Source organism: Myxocyprinus asiaticus, chromosome 29, assembly GCF_019703515.2.
Source record: "Myxocyprinus asiaticus isolate MX2 ecotype Aquarium Trade chromosome 29, UBuf_Myxa_2, whole genome shotgun sequence".
Lineage (NCBI taxonomy): Eukaryota > Metazoa > Chordata > Actinopteri > Cypriniformes > Catostomidae > Myxocyprinus > Myxocyprinus asiaticus.
This window is the reverse complement of record NC_059372.1, coordinates 17353991-17376058: the sequence shown is the minus strand read 5'-3', so window position 1 is coordinate 17376058 and position 22068 is coordinate 17353991. Positions and strand designations below refer to the sequence as shown.

The 22068-nt window shown below is 36.4% G+C and overlaps 1 protein-coding gene across 8 annotated transcripts in view; it reads right to left on the bottom strand.

Annotated features, from left to right (window-relative positions):
* The window catches only part of kif1b (kinesin family member 1B), a 117601-nt gene extending 95533 nt beyond the window's left edge, over positions 1–22068 (bottom strand). For all 8 annotated transcript variants that reach the window (XM_051662150.1, XM_051662152.1, XM_051662153.1 and 5 more), the window contains exons 1-2: positions 21802–22068; positions 19243–19387 (exon numbers count right to left, since the gene is read on the bottom strand). In XM_051662150.1, coding sequence (XP_051518110.1) covers positions 19243–19348 — 106 coding nt within the window. In that variant the 5' untranslated portion in view covers positions 19349–19387; positions 21802–22068. The remainder of the gene's footprint in view (positions 1–19242; positions 19388–21801) is intronic.

The following is a 22068-nucleotide window of genomic DNA, read 5'->3' as shown; positions in this document are numbered from 1 at the left end:
TGATTTGTACATTCTTAATAAAATTTTCTTGTTGGTTCTTGTTTTGCTCAACAGATATCAAGTTGTTCTGGTGCACATAATAGAGCTTTTCAGCTTGTAGACCAAAAAACCCAAAAGAGAATTTGCCATGGGTTCCCTCTGGGTTTTCATAATGGGGTTTTGAACTTGAGTAAAATGAGGTCTGTGGTAAACAGTATTTGACAATACGTGGACGTTTTGTTTGGCAACATAAATTACACAAAGTCATACCTCAAATGTGAATTTTGATGCTGTATTTAATTTAAAAAATAAAATAAATTAAAAGCACACAGTGTCTTCAAAATCCAAGTTTGAGGTACGAAAGTGTGTAATTTATGTTGTTGAACAAAACGTCCATGTATCGTCAAGTAGTGTTTACCACAGACTAGGGCTGCGCGGTTTACCGGTACTAACGAAGTACCACGATACCCAAAAATTAAAAAGGTATGATATCATCTTGTTGCTAATTTCGAGTGCAGCTTGGAGATTTCAGCTCGAGAGTCGCGACGGGAGTATCCCAGCATTAATGGGAAGCTTGATATAACTAACCCGAAAAACAGGATGAACTCAAAGGTCTGTCAAAATAAAAGTCCTGCTGACATGGATGCCTGAAATTGGTGAAATTGACATGGAGCCCTTGTCAAATGGATGCCTGAAATTGAAGACAGAAAAATATAACTACTGTATAAAATGTAATATTCCAAAATTAGCAATAATACCCATAACAACAATTATGTAACATTAAATGGTTATTCTACTATTATTATTATTATTATTATCTGTAAGCAATATCACAAACGCAAGCAGCCTTGTACCACAGGAAATCAGATTTTTTTTCATTAATGTTTTCATTAATACTGTGAAGCTCTTTTGTGCAGCATTTTATTTTACCAAAAAGAAAATAGCAATTTTTTGTAAAAAAATAAATAAAATAATTATATTTTTATTTGATTAAAACTGTATGTATCAATTTGATTAAACATAATTTGATCATAACATTTAATTAAAAAATGTAAACAAGGAATCCAGAAAAATTTAAATGGAAAACGCATCATTTGAATCTGTAAGACTTTGTGCAGTTCTTTTAATCGTCATTTTCTGTATAATTTAGTTCAAAAAGGTGTTTTATTTGTTGATTATAGTATCGGTACCGAGGTACCAGGGCTGGTATCGTACCGAAGCCAAAATCTTGGTATCGAAGCAACCCTAACACGGACATTATTTTACTCATAAATTCAAAAAACCCATTATGAAAACCCATGGAGAATTAGACTTCCGAGTTTGCCTACGTTCAGAACAGATATCACGTCTGAACAGCTCTGTTCTGAGAAGGGTCAACAATTCAGGACATAAAATTACTGATAACGGATTTGTGGTGGTACAACCTACTAAGCCCCGTTCACACATGCAGCAACTTTTAGCGACGGGTATAATAAAATTAATTGTGTAAAAGAAATTGTCAGCAGTCTGAGTGAGTTTGATTCATACATTAGGGCTGAAACAATTAGTCGACATTATCGACAACATCAACAATAAAAAAAAATTGTCGACACAAATTTTCGTTGTTGAATAGTCCTTTGATCTCACTTAACGCAACATGGAGATCAGATATGAAACTAATGATGGCGCGCGAGAGGAGCACCGCAGCTCGCGCCTGACTGAGGAGAGGAAGAAAACACAGCTCACAGTCCAGATGCACTCCAAACAATTCAGGTGATGTAGATCTCAAATTATGAGGGAATTACCAAAATACCAAATAACTAAATATAGAAGCAATCTCGTTGTGAAATACAGCAGAGCCAGAGCCAGAGCTGGCGTTCCCTTAAGCGTTTTTTAAGAAAAAAAATAGCATGTGCTAGATGGATGTCTTTGACCGCAGTGTCGCATCTCACTTTTTTCAGCATCTTTTGCAGTAACAAAAATGTTTTTTTTTTTTTTTGTTTTTTTTTTTACACACGGTCAATTAAAAAGGAAATTCAACCTTTAAAACACGTTACAATTTATCCATAGCACTTGTGCCTGTTTTAGCCCAAGAGTCGAAGTCATCATCAGTGCTTGGCACACATCCAAAATTCGAATGCTAAAATGTGCATTTTTTCCCTTAAATTCAACGAATATTTGAATTTCGAATTTAAATGTGACAGCCTTAATGGCCCGATGTGCAGTCCAACAGAGTGAAAGCAGTAGGAACGCCCTCTAGCAACTTCACAGTACAGGGACAAGGGATAACAAACTATAAAGTCGCTGCATGTGTGAACGGAGCTTTAGTTGGAGCAATGGAAGACAGGAAACCAGTTTGAAAACAGTCATTATTTTGGCAATTCCATTTGGCGCCTCTAGTGATGCCTAAATTACATACTTCAGCTTTAAGAAAGCTACACTTGTACCTTTTGCTGTGGAATATTTTGATTTACTAGAGCAGAATAGCAAACAATTGATTTATTGCTCATCCACCTCAGGTGCAGGAATCTCAGCTCATACTGACAGCTAGAGTGTGAGGTGATGTCCATAAAAGACCTCTACTAAACACTGCTGTCCATTTCCACCAAAGGACTCTCAGTCATGTGATGTAGATGTACAGCTGTTTTTTGTGCCCTATTTTCTTCGCCTTTTCACTAAAGGAACTGTCTACACATCCATGTCATTATAATGGGAGCAAAATCCCATAGTTCCAAGTACAAGCCATTGAAGCTCTCTCACGCACTTGTGCACGTGACAGAGGCTGTACTCTGCTTCACTGCTGCATCAGCCCCTCGGCTCATCTCATCCCTCCTCGTCTCATGCAGCTCTGAGATCAACACACAGCCACTATACAGGTAATTACAGGCTGGTATGGTAAACAAGGTGGAGAACTGGCTTCCCAGCACACAAGGAAATATCCTCTGTGTAAATAGATTTTCTCTGTATGACAAGATACTGATTCTGCACTTGTATAAAATTTTAAAGGAACAGTTCATCCAAAAAGAAAAATTCTGTCATTATTTACTCACCCCCATGTTACTCAAACCATTTTCCACTTTTTTTTTTTCTGTCATAGAACATCAAAAGAAACATTTCCAAAAGTCTTCAAAGGGTTTACTTGCCATATAATGACAGTGAACAGTGAATTCTCAAGCTCCAAAAATGAAAAATAACAATAATAATAAAAAAATGCATGGCTGTTTTGTCTGTAGTGTGTAGTGCTTTCTTAAATACATGTAAATGGGATCATTGTATTACACATGTGGTTTCAGAGTGGTTCTGTGCTCCATACACACAAACTCTATCTATCTGGTGCCCTGAGTGACAGATGTGCTATGAGTTCATTTAGGTGAGTTAACGTGCACCGAGTGCATTATTTATAGTGCCCCAGATTTACTTTAATTGAACATTTGCATAATTTCACATACCTCTATGTTTGGCCACTACAAATTTACTATACACATTTAAAATAATCCCATGAGAGTGGTTTTTGTTGACAGCAAGGCAGATGAGAGCATTCCACTGCATTAAAAGACTGTAGTCAACTCCGCTTCAAACAACATAAACTTCTGTCCCTTCAGTTTTCAAAATTAAAGCTTCCACCGAAATAAAGGCTTGAGGGTTTACCGGGACTGCATAGTAAATTAAGAAATTCAATGTTTCCCCTAGATGCGCCGCACCGCTTATGAGTGCCACTGCTGAGATTTCACATGGTTCATTAATATTCTTTACGCAACGTAATGCTTGCTAGGGCCAGTCAGCTGTGCGCTTTTTACACTCCACACTGTTGAATGGGGCTGGTACTATGAAACGAAAGGGAGCCCACCACACGCACACACACACACACACACACACGCACACGCACATAATCACAGTGACGTCACCGTACAGCAGTCCAACATGAACGTGTCCTGCAACGGAGAAGCAGGATACCCGAAGGGTCTGAATATCAGCACGAGATTGCAGGTATTGCACACAGATTTAATCATGTTCCAAGTTCAGAATGCGGGGAATTACTACACACTTTTATTCACTTTAACAAGTAGCTGCGAATTGGTAAACCAATCCATACAGATGAACAAATCAATAATCTTGTGTTTGTATCAAACTGTAATTTCAGAATCTGCGCAAGTAAATCAGCTCTCCCGCATCCTTCTCTCCCTCTCCCGTGCACCTCACTGAACGCTTGTTGAGTTTTGTGTAAGCGTGCGCAGTGAAAGTCACAAGTATGTTTGTCGCATATTTACTGAACTTAAGATTCGACATGCGAATGGCGTTGTACTGTGTCTCTGTAAGTGAGTGATGCGATAAAACTATTGCTTCTGTTTATAAATCAACAAAGCAAAGCTGTTAACATTGCAAGCACGCAACGACGGAGCAATCTAGTTTTCCCGCCTTTCATATCGCAGCATTTTCATATCACTCTTTTATATCATATTACAGAACCTTTGACAAGAAAGGCAGACACAGCAAAAATGCTTTGTGTAAACCACTACCAGAACTACTCTGAGTGAAGAGAACCTACTGCAGGGAGAAGAGAAACAATTAAACACCTGTTACACGTGTCATCTCCATCTATCTGGAGCTCCATCTGACCTGTACAGGTCAATCAAACCTGAGAATCAGTAAACTGTTTATAGTATGTAAACATGTGCATAAATAATAATAATAAAGTAATATAAACACTATAATAATAATAATAATAATAATAATAATAATCATAACATGAAAAAATATCCTTTTCTATCTTTAATATACATATAAGCAAGGTTCTCTCTCAGGATTTCATCTGTTAACATTTTCAATGCATTTTGTCAACACTAAATGGCCATTTTAATGTAACTTGTGGGTACTGAGTTGTATTCTTAAAGTGATAGTAATTCTGTTATCACTTGCAAACGTTTACGATTTCCTTTCTACTTTGGAACTCAAAAGGACATGTTAGGGAGAATGTATGGGAAAAATACAGTGACAGTGAATCGTGACTGGAACTAACATTCTGCCTAACATCTAGGGTTGCTAAGGGGCGGAAAATTTCTGGTAAATTTCCGGAAACTTTCCAGAAACTTTCCATGGGAAGTTAAGCTGGGGAATTTTGGAAATATTGGAAAAAACTTTGGGCACTTGGCTATATGCTGCTGCATCTTTGTGGCATTCTTAACATAGGTCTTTGCACAGTATTTGCAAATGTACACAGCCTTTACTTCAACATTGGCTGAGGTGAAATGTATCCACATATCAGATGGTGCACGTGGTATTGTTCTGTAGAATAAGATTAGAAAAAAACACTAATGCAATGCCATGCACAGATATATAAATAAACAATTGGAATATCCTGGAATGGTAAAAATATTTTACAAATGATGCTGGACAAATGAATAGAAATAGGCTAGATGAATAGATGAACAACTCCTCAATCAGCATGCTAAATCAAACTATAACCTACATTCTTGTATGATAACAGAAAACTGGCTAGCAGAAGGCAGAAGAAACAGCATCACAGCACCATGATATGTAGCCTCTTAAATTGTCAATGAAATGGTGTTAGCTAGCTTACAATTAGCATATCTGATTTACTGGCTAGCTAGCTACTGTATAAACACATTTTGATTTAGTATATGCTAGTTAAACTTTAATACCATAGATCAAATATATTTACCCTAGTAATATCATCAAAACTTACTTGACTTGATGTAGTCCTTGGGCTCAGTAGTGTGGCTTCAATAGTCCTGCTGTAGTAAGTAGCCTGCAGTAAGTAGTGCGCTGTGTGCATGTGATTGAGGAATGCGCAGGGTAGAAATTCAACTGAATTTGCATTAAATCTGGTTGTTTTAATCAAGATTATGCTGCAAGATGTTTTTTAAAAAAATTTTTTTACTACATTTAAGTTCCCTATTATATGCTAACATGCAATTTTGCAAATTTCCAGTTTATTCCCATTAATTCTCATATATTCCCGTTAATTCCCATGGAAAGTTTCCATCTTTGAAAATTCAAAGAATTTTGCAACCCTCCTTTTGTATTCCACAGAAGAGAGAAATTCATACAGGCTTGGGGGTTAGTAATGACAGAAATTTCATTTTGGGGTGAACTGCCCTTTAACTACCGGTTATAGTCTTTGTTAAAAGGTATCTGCCAAGAACAACAACATAAATGTAAGTCAGCACATGATTGCATCACATCTTGCTGAGAAACAAGTAACTGAAACAGAGGACCATAAATAGGCTATTTACTTTAAAAATCATTCTGAATAAAACTAGAGATAAGAATTGTAACCGCCTGTGAGATTTAGGTAAGATTGTTGTAAATGTTCAGATGTTTTAGTAAATTTCACACCCAGAGCCTTCCAGAGCTCTTCAAAAGCCCCCAGTAAACACACACAGGACAAGGAGAAAATGAATAACCCATCAATAATGGTTCTAAGGTCATTTTATGCTATTTCTCCATTGACGTGTGTAAGTACGGGTCCAGCGTTACGGGCTCATGGACGCACGCACAACTGAAAAAATCCTAGGGGAAACACTGGAAATTGCAAAAGAAATAAATTACTACTAAATAATCATAATAATAAATTATTATAGTAATAAAGTATTATTATACAATAATATATTTCTATAACATTAACTTTAGTCTTAACATTATTATATTGCAATAATATAAAATTCAAGTTGAATGGGTTTCAAAAAAAATATTATGAAAAGTGATTGTAATTCTCTCTCTCCCCCTTTACTAAAAAACGTTTTATATATATATATATATATATATTATAAAAAAAATAATGTATATATTACATATATATAATTTATTTTATTTTTTTTTTGGAAGAGGACTCAAGTGTGACCCTTTCTAGAACAGTATTTCCAGCTGGCAGTAAAGCATGGGCAAAGCATGGTTTAATTTTGGTTAAAAGGAATCACACATATTTTTTGTTTTATGTTTATCATATCGCAGTTCAAATCGCAATCGTTTTCAAAATAATTGCAATTTGATTTTTTGGTCCAAATCATTCAGCCCTAGACAGCGGCAAGATTTTTGTTGAATGTAGGGTTAGGCGATAAAACAATCTCGATATTTATTGCGATAAAAAAAAAAAAAAAAAAGAAAATCCACTATATCGATGATAAGCTTTTGAGTAATTTTCGATATTTAGCCAGTGATCTACATCTAGACGATCAGGTGCATGTCGCTAAAAATGCAAGCAGTTCTACTTCCTCAGACTCTATGAAGTTGCTAAAGTTAGCTGGCTTGCTAACAATTAGCCTATGGCGTCTCTAGTGAGCAGCGCGACAAAACAACAGTGCTATGTACACCAGATCTGATCTTTCTGTGCTGTGTTCTTAAATATTTTTCTCTAGCACCGAACACGCTTCATTTATGCCCTGTCCCGCTCAGCACACGCTACCCGCATGAGAGAAGACATGAAGTGACGCATAAGTTAACGTGGTTCCAGAGTGCCTTTAGTTCATATAATTTTTTTCCTTCTAAATTTAGCTTTATTAATCAGCAAGTTACGAGCCTTTAACAATAACCAAATAGATTTCTGTTCTAATTTTGTGAAATGAACCAGATGTCATCATCTCTGGCATGGATGACAAGGAAAGACAATACAATTACTAGTTTGTAGCCTAGTCTTTCTCACTTTAATGAAAATATAAAAATGGTCCATTCAGACTTGTATATAAAGTTATATATATATAATGTTTTATATTAAATATAAAATAAATTGAATGTAAAAATTATATGCTGTTATTATGCTTCAAAGCAAACAGATGATCTTTTAACATTCATATCCAACTGCATTCCACTGATAAATTCTATGACATACTTAGAAGATCCCTCAGACACCACTGCTGCTTTGACTGTCTCTGGGCCCCCAGAGGGCGGGGGCTTTATAAACCTGGTAGTTTCTACAGCTGTTCAGAGAGCCCCAAACTAAGTTTCCAACCAGCCTAGTTTCAGACATGAGACTTAGACCTTTCAACTTCCCTTTTATAAGAGCTGTTATTTTTGACCTGCAGTAAATCAAAAACTTAAAGACAACCTGAGACAAATCTCTCTAAATCTGTCACAGTACATCTGTGGCAAAGTAACATGAGGTTAAATCACCTCCAGTTTCAACCCATTTAAAATATGCACCACTGAATACATACACTTCATCCATCGTTAACAAAACGTATAACCGAAGGAGAAACTGTAAGGAATTGGATGGCATGAGAGTTGTGAGGGGTCTAAGCTCTAATATAGAGTCTACTATGGATCACATTAAATAAAATTGTGGCTTTTTTGTGTTAGTTTCGAGGCCATCTAAATGGTAGTGTACTCTTAAACTTTAAACACATTTCAAATTTACAGTCTTTCTCTTGGCTCATCTTGCACTACACAGATTTTTGTCCAATCAAATGCTCTCTAGAATGAGAATGTCCCTCCCCCAATACCATTTGCAATCGACTAGCAAGTAGCAAATCATGGTTCATGGATGTAATGTAACTAAAGCCCATTGGCTATACTTAAAAAAAAAGGGACAAACTCTCTGATATGTTCTTTTCAAACTTGCAGTTTCTAAAGGAAATACTTCAACACAGGAAAGAAAACAGTGCTTATCAAGCGATTTCAAAATAGGCATGTTGTTGCATCTAAAGTACTAGCAAAGGTAGGACTCAATAACATAAGCTACTCTAATGGCCACTAGCAGCTTTCACAGAATTACTGACCGTCAAAAGCACTACATCTTGTTGCTAGGCAGGATGCAAAGCAAGTGCAATTAGAATTTTCCAAGAATACACAGCTGGACAGTAAGGGTTAAAAGAGACAAGCAGGCAGATGACACTCAATAAGTATTGCATAACATGTCTTTCTGCATTTTGAAAAACAATTTCCACATGGCAGAGTGTGAAGTCAAATGTGTGTGAACTCACAAATCATAACTGCTGGCAGAGCACGATAGAAAGAAAAGAGAGCGGTAGCATTAACATATATTTGCAGAGTGTAAATTGACATTTATTTAAGTTATAATTACAATGTTCTTCAAGTGTTTCAAGCGTAACTTGTTTGTCTATAGCACTAGTGTGTGCGATACAGTGGCTGCATCTCAAAACTTAATGAACTGCCTACCTAGATGGCTTTTAAGGGCCTCATAGGAACATTTACGGAAAAAAACTATTAAGTTGTAGATAGCTAAATTAGGCTACATTCTAAGATATCTAACCAAACATTTTGGCCAAAATCGTATTCACCATCACAATACCATTGTGGAGAGGACAACCAAATCAAAGTCGATGAAACCAAGGGAAATAAAATTGTTTTATTTAAAAACATATTATAAAAAAATAATCTGCGTATTTGCATTGTACCTGTCCAATGTCCACTTTGTGATAGGGTCTCAGCCCACTATTCATCTGCATGAAGAGTTTGTGTGTAGTGAAATTCACATTTACAACAGCTGCATAATGTGGTCCTCATTTTAACATCTCATCCTCTGTTCACAAATACCCAGTGCCATGGGGTGTATTATTTATTTATATTTGTATATTAACTTGTAGTGGTCAAACATATTTGGAATAAAGCAAAAGTGAAATTAAATGAATCTGGAGTGCTTTAAATATAATGCACTCAGCACACGTAAACAAACGGAACCGAACTTGGAGCACATCTATTACTCTGAGCACGTGATGGAGTTGTGGAGCACAAACTCTGTGAAAACTAGTGGTCGACCGATATATCGGCAAAGCCGATAAATCACCCGATATTTGGTATTTTTCCCATTTGGCCAACTAGTTTCTCAAGCTGTGACAGTGCCGAATGTAAATGACCAATCACCGTTCATTTTGTTGTTACGTTCCATTTTGTTACCACAATAATAGACCGATGTGCAGAGTCTCATTTAAACGTTCTTGCAGAGACACGTATGAGCACTCATACTCTTAAGTGCGTTTGATAAAAGTCTGATCAAAACTGCGTCCCACTGACTCAAGAATGCTGCATGATGGTCAGTCCGTGTGTGAAAGTTTGAGTAAATATAATGCTGAATAAAAGTTAAATAATTTTCTTTAGACAATAAATGTATGCAATTAACTATAATATTAAACTGTGTGATATATTGGCATTATATCGGCATATTGGCCACCCTGCTTTCTGGATATCAGTATCGGCCATTAAAAAACCCATATTAGTTGACCTCTACTGAAAACACTGTAATAATACACAACCACAATACAGACAGGACAGAGCAGCATGAACATGCGAGCAGACAATTTATTTATTTAATTGAATCACAGCCTTTTTGCGGTATAAAAAAATAAAGATAAAAATAAAAAAACAAAATATAAATAAAAATCGCACAAGGTCATATCTGGATTTAAATTTTATTTTGAATAATTGCCCATACTTTTGCCCAAGTATTTAAAGAAAAGAATTCCTAATTAAAAATTCATTATTTCACCCCATGCAACATTTTTGTGCCCATTTCAGCACAAACGTTTTAGCTAAGCCACATGCTAACATTTGAAGCCATTACGAGTCTATATTGATTATCTTGTGTGGAGCGCCACTTGCATGGCTGTAAACAAAGTTTCTCGCTATGAAAAGTGTCTCAAATTGTTTTCTAATTAATTTCCATTTTGATTAGAATGTGGTTTATATAAACAGCTGCTTATGTAGAAAATAGACAGTGACTCAGTTCACTAGGGTTTATCACTCAGCCAGCATTTAAGAGTTAGAAATGGTGAGTGATAAAGGATCCTTGGAGCAAGATAAACACAGTAAGATATTAGCAAACTACATTTGTGCTCAAGTTTGCATACCCTGGCAGAAATTGTGAAATTTTGGCATTAATTTTGAAAATATGACTGATCATCCTTATTTAAGGATAGTGATCATATGAAGCCATTTATTATCACATAGTTGTTTAGCTCCTTTTTAAATCATAATGGATGCACTGAGCAGGCTAGATACTGAGCCATCGGGAGCAGAAAGAACTGTCAAAAGACCTGTGTAACAAGGTAATGGAACTTTATAAAGATGGAAAAGGATATAAAAAGATATCCAAAGCCTTGAAAATGCCAGTCAGTACTGTTCAATCACTTATTAAGAAGTGGAAAATTCGGGGATCTCTTGATACCAAGCCAAGGTCAGGTAGACCCAGAAAGATTTCAGCCACAACTGCCAGAAGAATTGTTCGGATACAAAGAAAAACCCACAGGTAACCTCAGGAGAAATACAGGCTGCTCTGGAAAAAGATGGTGTGGTTGTTTCAAGGAGCACAATATGACGATAATTGAACAAAAATGAGCTGCATGGTCGAGTTGCCAGAAAGAAGCCATTACTGCACCAATGCCACAAAAAAGCCCGGTTACAATATGCCCGACAACACCTTGACACGCCTCACAGCTTGGAGTGACGAGACCAAAATAGAGCTTTATGGTCACAACCATAAGCGCTATGTTTGGAGAGGGGTCAACAAGGCCTATAGTGAAAAGAATACCATCCCCACTGTGAAGCATGGTGGTGGCTCACTGATGTTTTGGGGGTGTGTGAGCTCTAAAGTTACGGGGAATCTTGTGAAAATTGATGGCAAGATGAATGCAGCATGTTATCAGAAAATACTGGCAGACAATTTGCATTCTTCTGCATGAAAACCGTGCATGGGACGCTCTTGGACTTTCCAGCACGACAATGACCCTAAGCACAAGGCCAAGTTGACCCTCCAGTGGTTACAGCAGAAAAAGGTGAAGGTTCTGGAGTGGCCATCACAGTCTCCTGACCTTAATATCATCGAGCCACTCTGGGGAGATCTCAAATGTGCAGTTCATGCAAGACGACCAAAGACTTTGCATGACCTGGATGCATTCTGCCAAGATGAATGGGCAGCTATACCACCTGCAAGAATTTGGGGCCTCACAGACAACTATTACAAAAGACTGCACACTGTCATTGATGCTAAAGGGGGCAATACACAGTATTAAGAACTAAGGGTATGCAGACTTTTGAACAGGGGTCATTTCATTTTTTTCTTTGCCGCCATGTTTTATGATTGTGCCATTCTGTTATAACCTACAGCTGAATATGAATTCCATAAGAAATAAATGTGTTTTGCCTGCTCACTCATGTTTTCTTTAAAAAATGGTACATATAATACCAATTCTCCAAGGGTATGCAAACTTTAGAGCACAACTGTACTTGACAAATGGTAAAAGATTGAGGTGCACTAGTGATGGTTTGCAACAGCTTGCCTAATTCTAAGCTTTTTTTTTTCGTTGCAAGCATCACCAAAAAAGGAAGTTAAATGGGACACTCGAACAACTGACAAGGGGAGAAATGAGGCATTACAGAAAACTAAAAACTGAGACTGAACTCTGCTAAGTGCTTCTAGAGAAAAAAACCTGAAGCCATATTCCTGGAAGCAGCTACTCCATTATTTGAACATCACGCCCCAAGATCATCGAATGGTTGCTCAACCCAGACAGTCATTTGCTGCACTAGGCTTAAATGCTTTAAATCCAAATTGGTACATCCATAAATATGCCAAGAAATAAAAAAATAAACAAAGTTCACAATTCCAATTAGAAATCACAATAATAAACATAAAAATCACTAATTATGTATATATTTTTTTAAAACATCAAATAACAGGAATACAACTCTACACGTTTTAAAATCCCAACAGAGCAGAGTAACAGGTGTAGCTAAAATCTGCATGGTGAGAAGTGACATTTTGAGTAGAGGACCGTGCACCTGCTTGGTTCACTGGGATTAGCACAGGAGCCTGGTGACCTCAGGCAAGCTCACAGGATTACATTCTTAATCAGGTCAATCGTTTCTGTCTACACTTAAAGCCCAATGGCAAGATGACCTTCCCAGTGTTAGAATTATATCAATCCATACATATCTTTCACCTCTCTCTCTCTCTCTCTCTCTCTCTCTCTCTCAATCAATCAATAAAGCTCTTCTATCTCTCAGTTTCAGAGTGCAAAGCTTTCACAGACACACTTCCCATACTCTGTCTGCATTGGCTGTCCCCAAAGGCCCGCTGTCAGTATCTCTCTATCTAATAAAACAGCAGAGCTACAGCGGTCTAAAATAAGAGGTTGGAGTAGCATTAGCTAGAAGAAACCATCAGCAATAACATATTCAGTTAACTTATATATATATATATATATATATATATGCACACACATACATACACACACACACACACACACTGTATATAAAATACATAAAACTAGATTTTTACATTTTCCTATGTGGTTCTTACATGTGCAAAAACTGAAGCTATAATATTAGAGTGCTGTGGGTGGTTGCCAGGGTGTCGCAATGCTGTTGGAGTTTTATTGTTTCATTATTTTATTATTATTTAGGTTGAATAGAGTGCTACACAGTAGAGCATCACAGTATTAATGGAAGAAGTAATGAAACTCTTGCTTGAGATATAAAATGTAATTATTATTGATATAATATTATCATTATTATTACTACTACTACTACTACTACATTAAATATTACATTTTACTATAAAGAAGTAAAATATTTCTGTCGTATTTTTACCAGATGTTTTTGACGGCTTCACTTCTCACCTCCGGAAAAGCAGTTCGCTATATGGGCTAATGTGCTTATTAAACCGCAAAAGGCTATGATTTAATTATATAAATATATAGTCTGCATGTGCTATGCACTTCACAGTGAATAAAGTGCTTTGCGCTTTGTCATTTATACACACACACACACACACACACACACACACACACACACACACACACACACACACACACACACACACACACACACACACACACACACACACACACACACACACACACACACACAGAGACCGTGCGTGATGTTAATGATGCGGTTAGTGTGTATAAGCACTGGCTTATCACATTCACTTACTGTTGAAGTGTGCAGCTCATGCAGATTTAGGCTATTTGTTCAATTAAATCTCAGCCTTTTGTGGTTTAATCATCACACTAGGACATGTTACAATTTTAATTTGATTAATTGTGCGTTTATACATAAATTTCATCCCAAATACATGTCGTCAAATTCCGTGACATTCCACGTGTTCCAATTCCGTTTTTATGACTGGATTCCGAGATTCCATCTGTGTTTTCCACAACATAGAAATCATTGGTCCCTACACAAACATACCAGACCAGTTACACACCAAAGTTTATTACTAAGGCAAACTGTAAGTATAAGAAATAGTAATGCTTTGTAGCAAGAGCCGCTAATAACTAAAAGCAGTGTTAAAATTCCACTAAACATTTAGTTAATTGCTCTCAGTATCTGCTCTGTCATTGCAACAGCCAGAGAGTTTTAAGATCTCCCCACTTAATAATCAATGCTCACATTAATTCACAACAATACTGCTACAGATGGAGTTTCCTTTCCCTAAACACTTTTTCTTTATTAAGGAAAAGGTCACAACAATAAAAGATTCAACACATTGTGAATGAGGTAAGAGGCAAAGACTCTTTAAGATCTCTCAAGAGAGATGGTTTTAAGCTCCATGCAGCCCCAATGCCTCATATTTCTCTTTTCAAATACAATACATGCAACACAAATGAAAGATCAGATCAAAGAGGACAGTATTCAACTTCAAAACCCCATATTTATCTTGCATTAATGCACTCAGTGAAAAACACCCAGAAAAAGGGTTCTGAGAAAAGCCTACCTGTACATTTATTTCACCCTTCATATATCAATTACATACTAAAGGTCACATTTAACAACAAACACTACAGTGTTACCTGCCTCTTTTAATTTAATTCTCTATTGTCTATTGTTCGTCTTCATTAAAAGTTGTCTCTATGGCCAGGGCTGAAAAATAAGTGGGTAAAAGTCCAATCCGCTGGTCCGATGGTGGTATTCCAATAGAATGGTGAAGTTATCTGCGTGTTCGTCTTTCAGACGCAACATTGGTATTACATCTTAAACGATTTGATTTAATCGATAATTTAATCAGACTCCAATTTAATGGACCTCAAATTTAGACTAAGGTTCCAATCAGTTTCTGATCATATTTCTAAATATAATCATAAACTGGTGTTTCTGATTATTCTGTCTCATTATTCTTTCAAGAGGTGTCAATGTCGCTTAGAGTCAACTTAGAGTCAGTTTAAGTAAATCTCACGGACATGAGGTGGACAGTCTCAAAATAAATCAGTGGTTGCAGGGATTACTAATATCAAATTAGGCTTGCTCATAATAAAATTATAAAATGTTAATTTAGTCACATACATACAGCTTGCTTAAATAAGTGATAAGTCAGTGACTAAACGGTGCCTGAGGATTTTCTCACATTCACAGCCTGCATTAATAATCATATCCTGGCCTGTGTGCTCGCAGTAACATCATATGCGCTTCATTTACTGGTAATAATGAGTTTAAGAAAATCCAGAATAATCAAAATAACAATTTATTAGTCAGGTAAATATGTAACATGCCAATTACATAATTTAATCAATTCAGAAACCATTAATACAAAACATCCAATGCTCAAAGTTGAATCTTAAGAGTAACAGAATGCATACCTGACTTTAACAATAAAAACATGGTGTTGTGGGTTTATCACACACAGTGCCATGGAGTTTAATCTGGCTACAGAATTCCCCTGACCAATGTGTTAAATTCCCTTAAATACCCAGAACACAGCAGCCTACATCAAACCAAAAGGTAAACAAAAGGAATCTGGGAATTAATTCAGTGACACAGGAGGTAACACCCTGTAAGTAATTTACATTGAGGACCCCTTGGACACACATTCCACAGCAGAAACCTAATTTCTCTAAAAAACAGATCTTTGTTATGACAAAGTTTACTGCTGTGGGATTGGGACTATACACCAGTCGCACTGAGACCTTTTAAATTATATCAAACATGAATATTTCGATTTTCTGTGTAAATATTTTTGATACAAGCATTACGTGAGCTTGAGGTGACTTTTTAGCTGAAAAAGGACAGGACAGGGTAAGAAAGGGGTGGGGGAGAAGGGAGCAGATGTAGAAGGACAACAGTGAAGCAATCTGCATACAGTGAGATGTGATGCTTGAGACAGATGCCAACTTTGTAAGAGAATTATTATGTTGATTCTCTCTGAAGTTCTTTGTTTTCTCATCGATGAATTAAAATAACTGTTTAGTATTCAAATATGATACATTTTGTACAATATTGTATTTTATCTAATAATTTTATATATATGTTTTTTTCCTTTGGCTTTTAGGATTCAACAATTAAATTAGACAAATAAATTGCAATGATTAATATTATATATGTAATTATATTATTGTAATAACTATTATGACTGCTGCGTATGCTCAATGATGCTGATATAAAAAATATATATATATTTTATTTTTATTTTTTTATTTTTAAATAGATTACGACTCTCATGCCGAAATCTGCAGCAGCAAAAGTGTGCTCTTTTTCCCGCTCACTGAAACATTCCACAAACATTACATTCCCAAAATACGTTAACTAACATAGATATATCTCAAAATCTACCATAAGTAAAAGTGCAACAACAACTGCAAAAAGCTGTCGTTAAATTCTGAAAGCGGTCAATTGACGTCAGCCATTATATGATTGGCCAGAGAAGACTCACGTGATCCAAGTTGACCGTTACGCTCTCTACAATGGTAAAAGTGCAGAGGTTGATATCTTTGTATAGAATATCTCTGCTATAACTTTACACAGAAAAGTTTAGTAAGCGATTTTTTCACACTAAAGTCATGTTATAACGCATACTGTTTACATCTTGTGGCTACACTTTTGAAACAGTGAGCATTTTAATGTTTACAAATTGGCCTCATTCACTTCCATTGCCAGTGCCTCACTGGAACTCAGATTTGTGCTTTTTTTAAAGCAGGGGCAAGTAAAAATGTATTTTAGTGGTAATCAATATTATGCCACAAAAGCTGTCGATTGAGCTTGTATTGAACATGGAATATTCCTTTACAAATGAACTGTGGTGCTTTCAGATTTGATTTCTGGTTCAATCCAAATGGTGAGTATTTTCAGAAGAGTGAGACAGACACATTAGATCCATGAGCACACCATGATAAATAAAAACAAACGTTAAGACAAACATTCAAACTAAATATGCAGCATAAGCTGTCTGATGAATATCACTTGCTTGCCACATACCACAGCAAACAAAACACTTCTGACACCAAATATTAAGGTTATTCTACTTATCGACATTTCAGTTAACATTGTGCTAAGTGTATTTGTCACGAGCATCCTTGATGGCTCGGCACTGTAATAAGACAACATTCCCGCAGTAGTGTCCTGATCAAGAGGGTGGGACAAATGCCAATCTCATGCTCCGGTTACCATACGCAGTCTGCGCATGTGTGCTAGAGTGCTGTGTGACTGCAGTCTCTGTGATCTCCTTCCTTTCAAACTCATTGTATGCCACCACTGCTTTGGCTCTCTCTCATGTGACCTTGTGCTCCCTACGGACAGCTTTGTTTATCACAGGGTTTCGGCCTGTTATCACTAAATAATAAGTGTAGAAATGAGGAAAATCTGATGCTGACAAAAGCTTCTTTCACAAGCCTACAAAAGACTTTGAAAGGCTTGTAAACACAGTAGGACACATCTTTCTGCATGGGATTTGAAGCTTCATAAAGTTAAAACAGATGCAGGTTTAAAGCCAGTTGGATAGAAACCAACTGCATTCTCAAACTTTAACATTTAAATGTCTAAAAAAATGTTTGTAAGAATTAAAAACCTTCTTCACCATGTAATTTACCACCAACATGCTGTAGTTCCAACTTAGAAAGGTTCCATCTGTGAACACATTTTCTTTCTCAGTACATTTTAATAGTTAGTACACCAGTATTTCTGTGGTCAACACAGCAAATGTTACCTTGATCAAAACAGCTTGATGAATCATGTCTCAGTGGGCACAATGACTCACCGCTTGCTAATATCCGTCACGTTAAGAACTCATATACTACCCAAAAAAACCTCTTATATACCATGGAATTATACTCATGATGCATGTGGACTGAATTTTATTGCATATTCATTAGTCTGTGTAGATTAATATGTCTATTCTTGGTCATGTTTATCTCCTACAAATATGAGTGACTGCTTCATGCTGAATTCTATTGTTTTCATCATAGGTCTGCAATTTGAATGAAACAAATTATTTGTTAAGGGAGGTTCCACGATTTCTAAGGCGCATGTGGTCACGTGTTCTTCTTCATTTGGCTGTGATAATGATAAAAGCTACAACATGGGCGATAACGTCAACTCATTTCTTTTCACTGGCTTGTTGCACTGTATGATAAGCCAAGCAGCCCACTAGCTCACTTCCTCTACTATTAAACCAATGCAGTAGTAATGAATATGAGGCTTGAGCCGCAGGTTCAATCTAGGAAAGTGCAAAACTACATACTGTCAAAATTGACTAGTCAACTAATTGGTATTAAGGAAGCCCTAATAATTAGGCTTGTTTTGGGCCTGGGTCACCTGACCCAGAACAAATGAGTTTCTTTGGAAGTGTTAACATAAGACATGTTTTTGCAATCAAAAACAGCTTGACAGAGCGCAATGGAATGAAACCAAATTCAGGCATCTCGAGATGTGTTTTTAAAAGCTGGACGATTTTTAACTTGACACATCTTAAAAATGTAATGTTTGAGACACTCAAACACTCAACATGTGTATGGAGTAGGGGATGAATTTAAAGACACAACTTTTCCATCAGGTTTATACCATGCAAACTGTCTAACAGTTAAAGCAAATCATGCTGTTAGCAATCTAATAAAATGTCACCCCTAAAAATATCAGAACTACACCAAAAAATATAGACAAACTAGTCAACCTCACTAAATAACTTATCGGTGACTAAGCTGACCATTGTGACCCATCCCTAGTTCAAGCCCTGCAGAGATTCACCATCTTCACAATAGGCCAGCTCTGCATAATAAACACACTACAGTCCCCGAGGCAGGAATTCTTTGAGTCCTCTCACTTTTCCAAAGGAAAGGGATTTCACACAGAGAGGCTTTTCTTTTCTTCCCATTTCAAACAGAAGACCACTTCCACTTCTATTCTTACTTTGCAGTTACTCATGTTGCATATTTGCAATAACATCTTTTGGTTATGAGAATGTCTCAGAGTTTTCTGAAAACCCTAAAGCTAAAAGTCAACATATACCAGGAACACCTTGTCTGGAGGCATGTGACAGACTATGAACAATTCAGAAAAATTATACCAAAGCCAGTATGAGAGCCATGTACACAAGTATATACTTACTGGTGGAGTTCCCTTGCATCTGAATAATGCATTTTGATTCTTTGCCGATCTCCCTTGAGTTGAAGGGGCGCACTCGGACAGCAACTTTCACTGAGGCGCCAGACATGGTTGAAGCTGTTGTGTTTTAATATCACAGAATGTTCTCCTACAAAGAATAACAAAATGTCCTTAGTGTTTTTTTCCAGTGGCACAACTATTAGGCTAAAAGTAAAATGAATTTACACATTATCCAGAGATATCTCAAAATATTCTAAGTAAATGACCACCAAAGAGTTTACAATGTCCCATATCATCATTTCGCAATAACCCTAGAGGGGTATTCTTTGTTATGCAACATTTGAGAACATTAAAGTTAAATAGTGCTAAAAAAAAAAAAAAAAAAGTAAACAAGAAAATAAAGGTTAGATAAACTTAAAAAAAAAAACTATTTTAACTACACTAAGTCAGCACAGGTAATATATTAGGAAAAAACACATGAACTTTCAAGCAGTTTCAACAGTGTCCTGTAAAGTGACTAGATGCATTCATCGAAAACAATTTTATTAGCTTTAGATTCTTCTATAGATAATTTTTCTGCATGCAGTTTTATGACATCATATTAAAGAATATTCCAGGTTCAATACAAGATAAGCTCAATCGACAGCATTTGTGGCATAACAAAAATTAATTTTGACTCGTTTCTCCTTTTATTTAAAAAAAAAAAAAAAAGCTAAAATCAAGTGAGGCACTTACAATGGAAGTGAATGGGGCCAATTTTTGGTACATTTAAACAAACAAATTTGAAGCTTATAATTTTACAAAAGCACTAACATTAATGCTTCTGTTAAAATCCATGTGTTATTTGAGCTGTGAAGTTGTTTAAATCTTTGTTTAAAAGGGTTTTAGTGTTCATGGCGTTACGCCGTCATGGCAATGAATAAAATTGGATATAACTTTACACAGAAAAGGTTAGCAAGTGATTTTATCACACTTAAATCATTTTAACTTGTTTACATTTTGTGTCAATACTTTTGAAACAGTGAGTATTTTAATGTTTACGGATTGGCCCCATTCAATTTTATTGTATGTGCCTCACTGTAACCCAGATTTGTGCTGCTTTTTTTTTTTTTTTTTTTTTAAGAAAATGAGGGATGAGTCAGAATACATTTTTTGTGCCACAAAAGCTGTCGATTGAGCTTAACTTGTACTGAACCCGGAATATTCCTTTAATTGAGAGGTACAACACAGAATACTTTTACAATGCATTTGTTTCACCAAAGGACCATTTTAAATGGACTAGTGAAGGAAGAAGGCGATTAAAAATGGTGAAACAATAGTGACCAGTTACAGGACCTATGATAGGCTTAATTTTACTTTACAGGCAACATATATATTTTATCTAAAATGTTAATATCAAATGAAAGAGTTAATGGCCAACTATACATTTAGCCCACTAAATGCCAGTTGATCAATTCAAAAGCAATGTCGCACAACTGGTAAACATACAGTACAGATGTGGATTATCTGGAATATCTGGGTGCTGTTAGATGGTTTCTTTACAGATTCATAAACATGGCTGCCGCTCGCCTGCAGCAGGGCTGGGCCTACTGTACATCACAGGCTCAGGCCACTAGTAAACACTTTATTCTGACTAACTGACACCTAACCGTGATGGCATACAAAAATACACTGACTGACCAATAACAGCATTCAATACATACAATTCTATGCATTAAGTCTATCATGAGCGTGCAGTTAGTTATTTGACTGACTGTCTCCGGTTGTGGATTAAAGGGAATTTTACTTAGCAGCAAACATTTTTGAACTTGAATGCGGTAGAAATGCGAGCAGACCGATAGTCAAACACATGACATCGAAAGAGAGTGTTTTCATCCTTGCCCTTGTAGTCATTCATGACATTAAAAGCATACGCCCATGAAACTCAATCTGGCAGAATATCGTCGAAGAAAATTCATGTCCACTGCAAAGGGAGGATCAATTGTTTCTTTAGCTATTCTTACTTATTCTATTAAAGTTACTAAATGTGTTACAAAAACAGTAAAGCACAAGAAAATCGTTGATCGTTTAAGAAAACGCCGACATTGCATTAATCACGGGGTATGTGATATTGATGATGCACTGACAACAATGTACTCAGCATTGCCACAGATAGATTTTTATGCTATGACGAACCTCCTCAGAGATTAAACAAATCACAGTTTATTTATTCTTCAGCACTTCAGTCAGCTGTTACACAGTGACCTCACTATGTCGCCTATGAATGCCTATGAACTCACTGACTTGCTTTGCATAACCCTCATATCTGTCTTCCACTTACAGTATTATCATTTATGCATCCACGTAGAAATAATACATATAATTAATAAAGTTGTTAATATCATAATTATGTTTGGAGGACGCTGACGGAGTGAACTGCAAATGCAAGCCAAACATTCCAGTATACATCCATTTCTATTCCCATAGGCGATTCGCGGAATGTAGTATTTTAAACCCAAACGTATAATTATTACGTATTATTCTGTCTTAGAATAGGCTTTAGGGGAATGAGACGGCACTTACCGCTATATTTCCGCTCGTAGAGACGACTAGAACACCATCGAAATCCTGCACGGTACGAAATCTCCAATGACGTCTACCACGACCAGCAGCAGCGAAAATCAGAAAATCCTCACTGCTAAGCTCTTAATAGTTCCTTTTCTTGTTATATACTCCCATTATAGCTGCGGTTCACTCTCAGCCACACGTCTCTCGCTGCTTATGATGTTCGTGAGTCCGAGATAGTTGGACCCTCTCGAGCAGGCTTTAGGATACGGATGAATGCCTTGA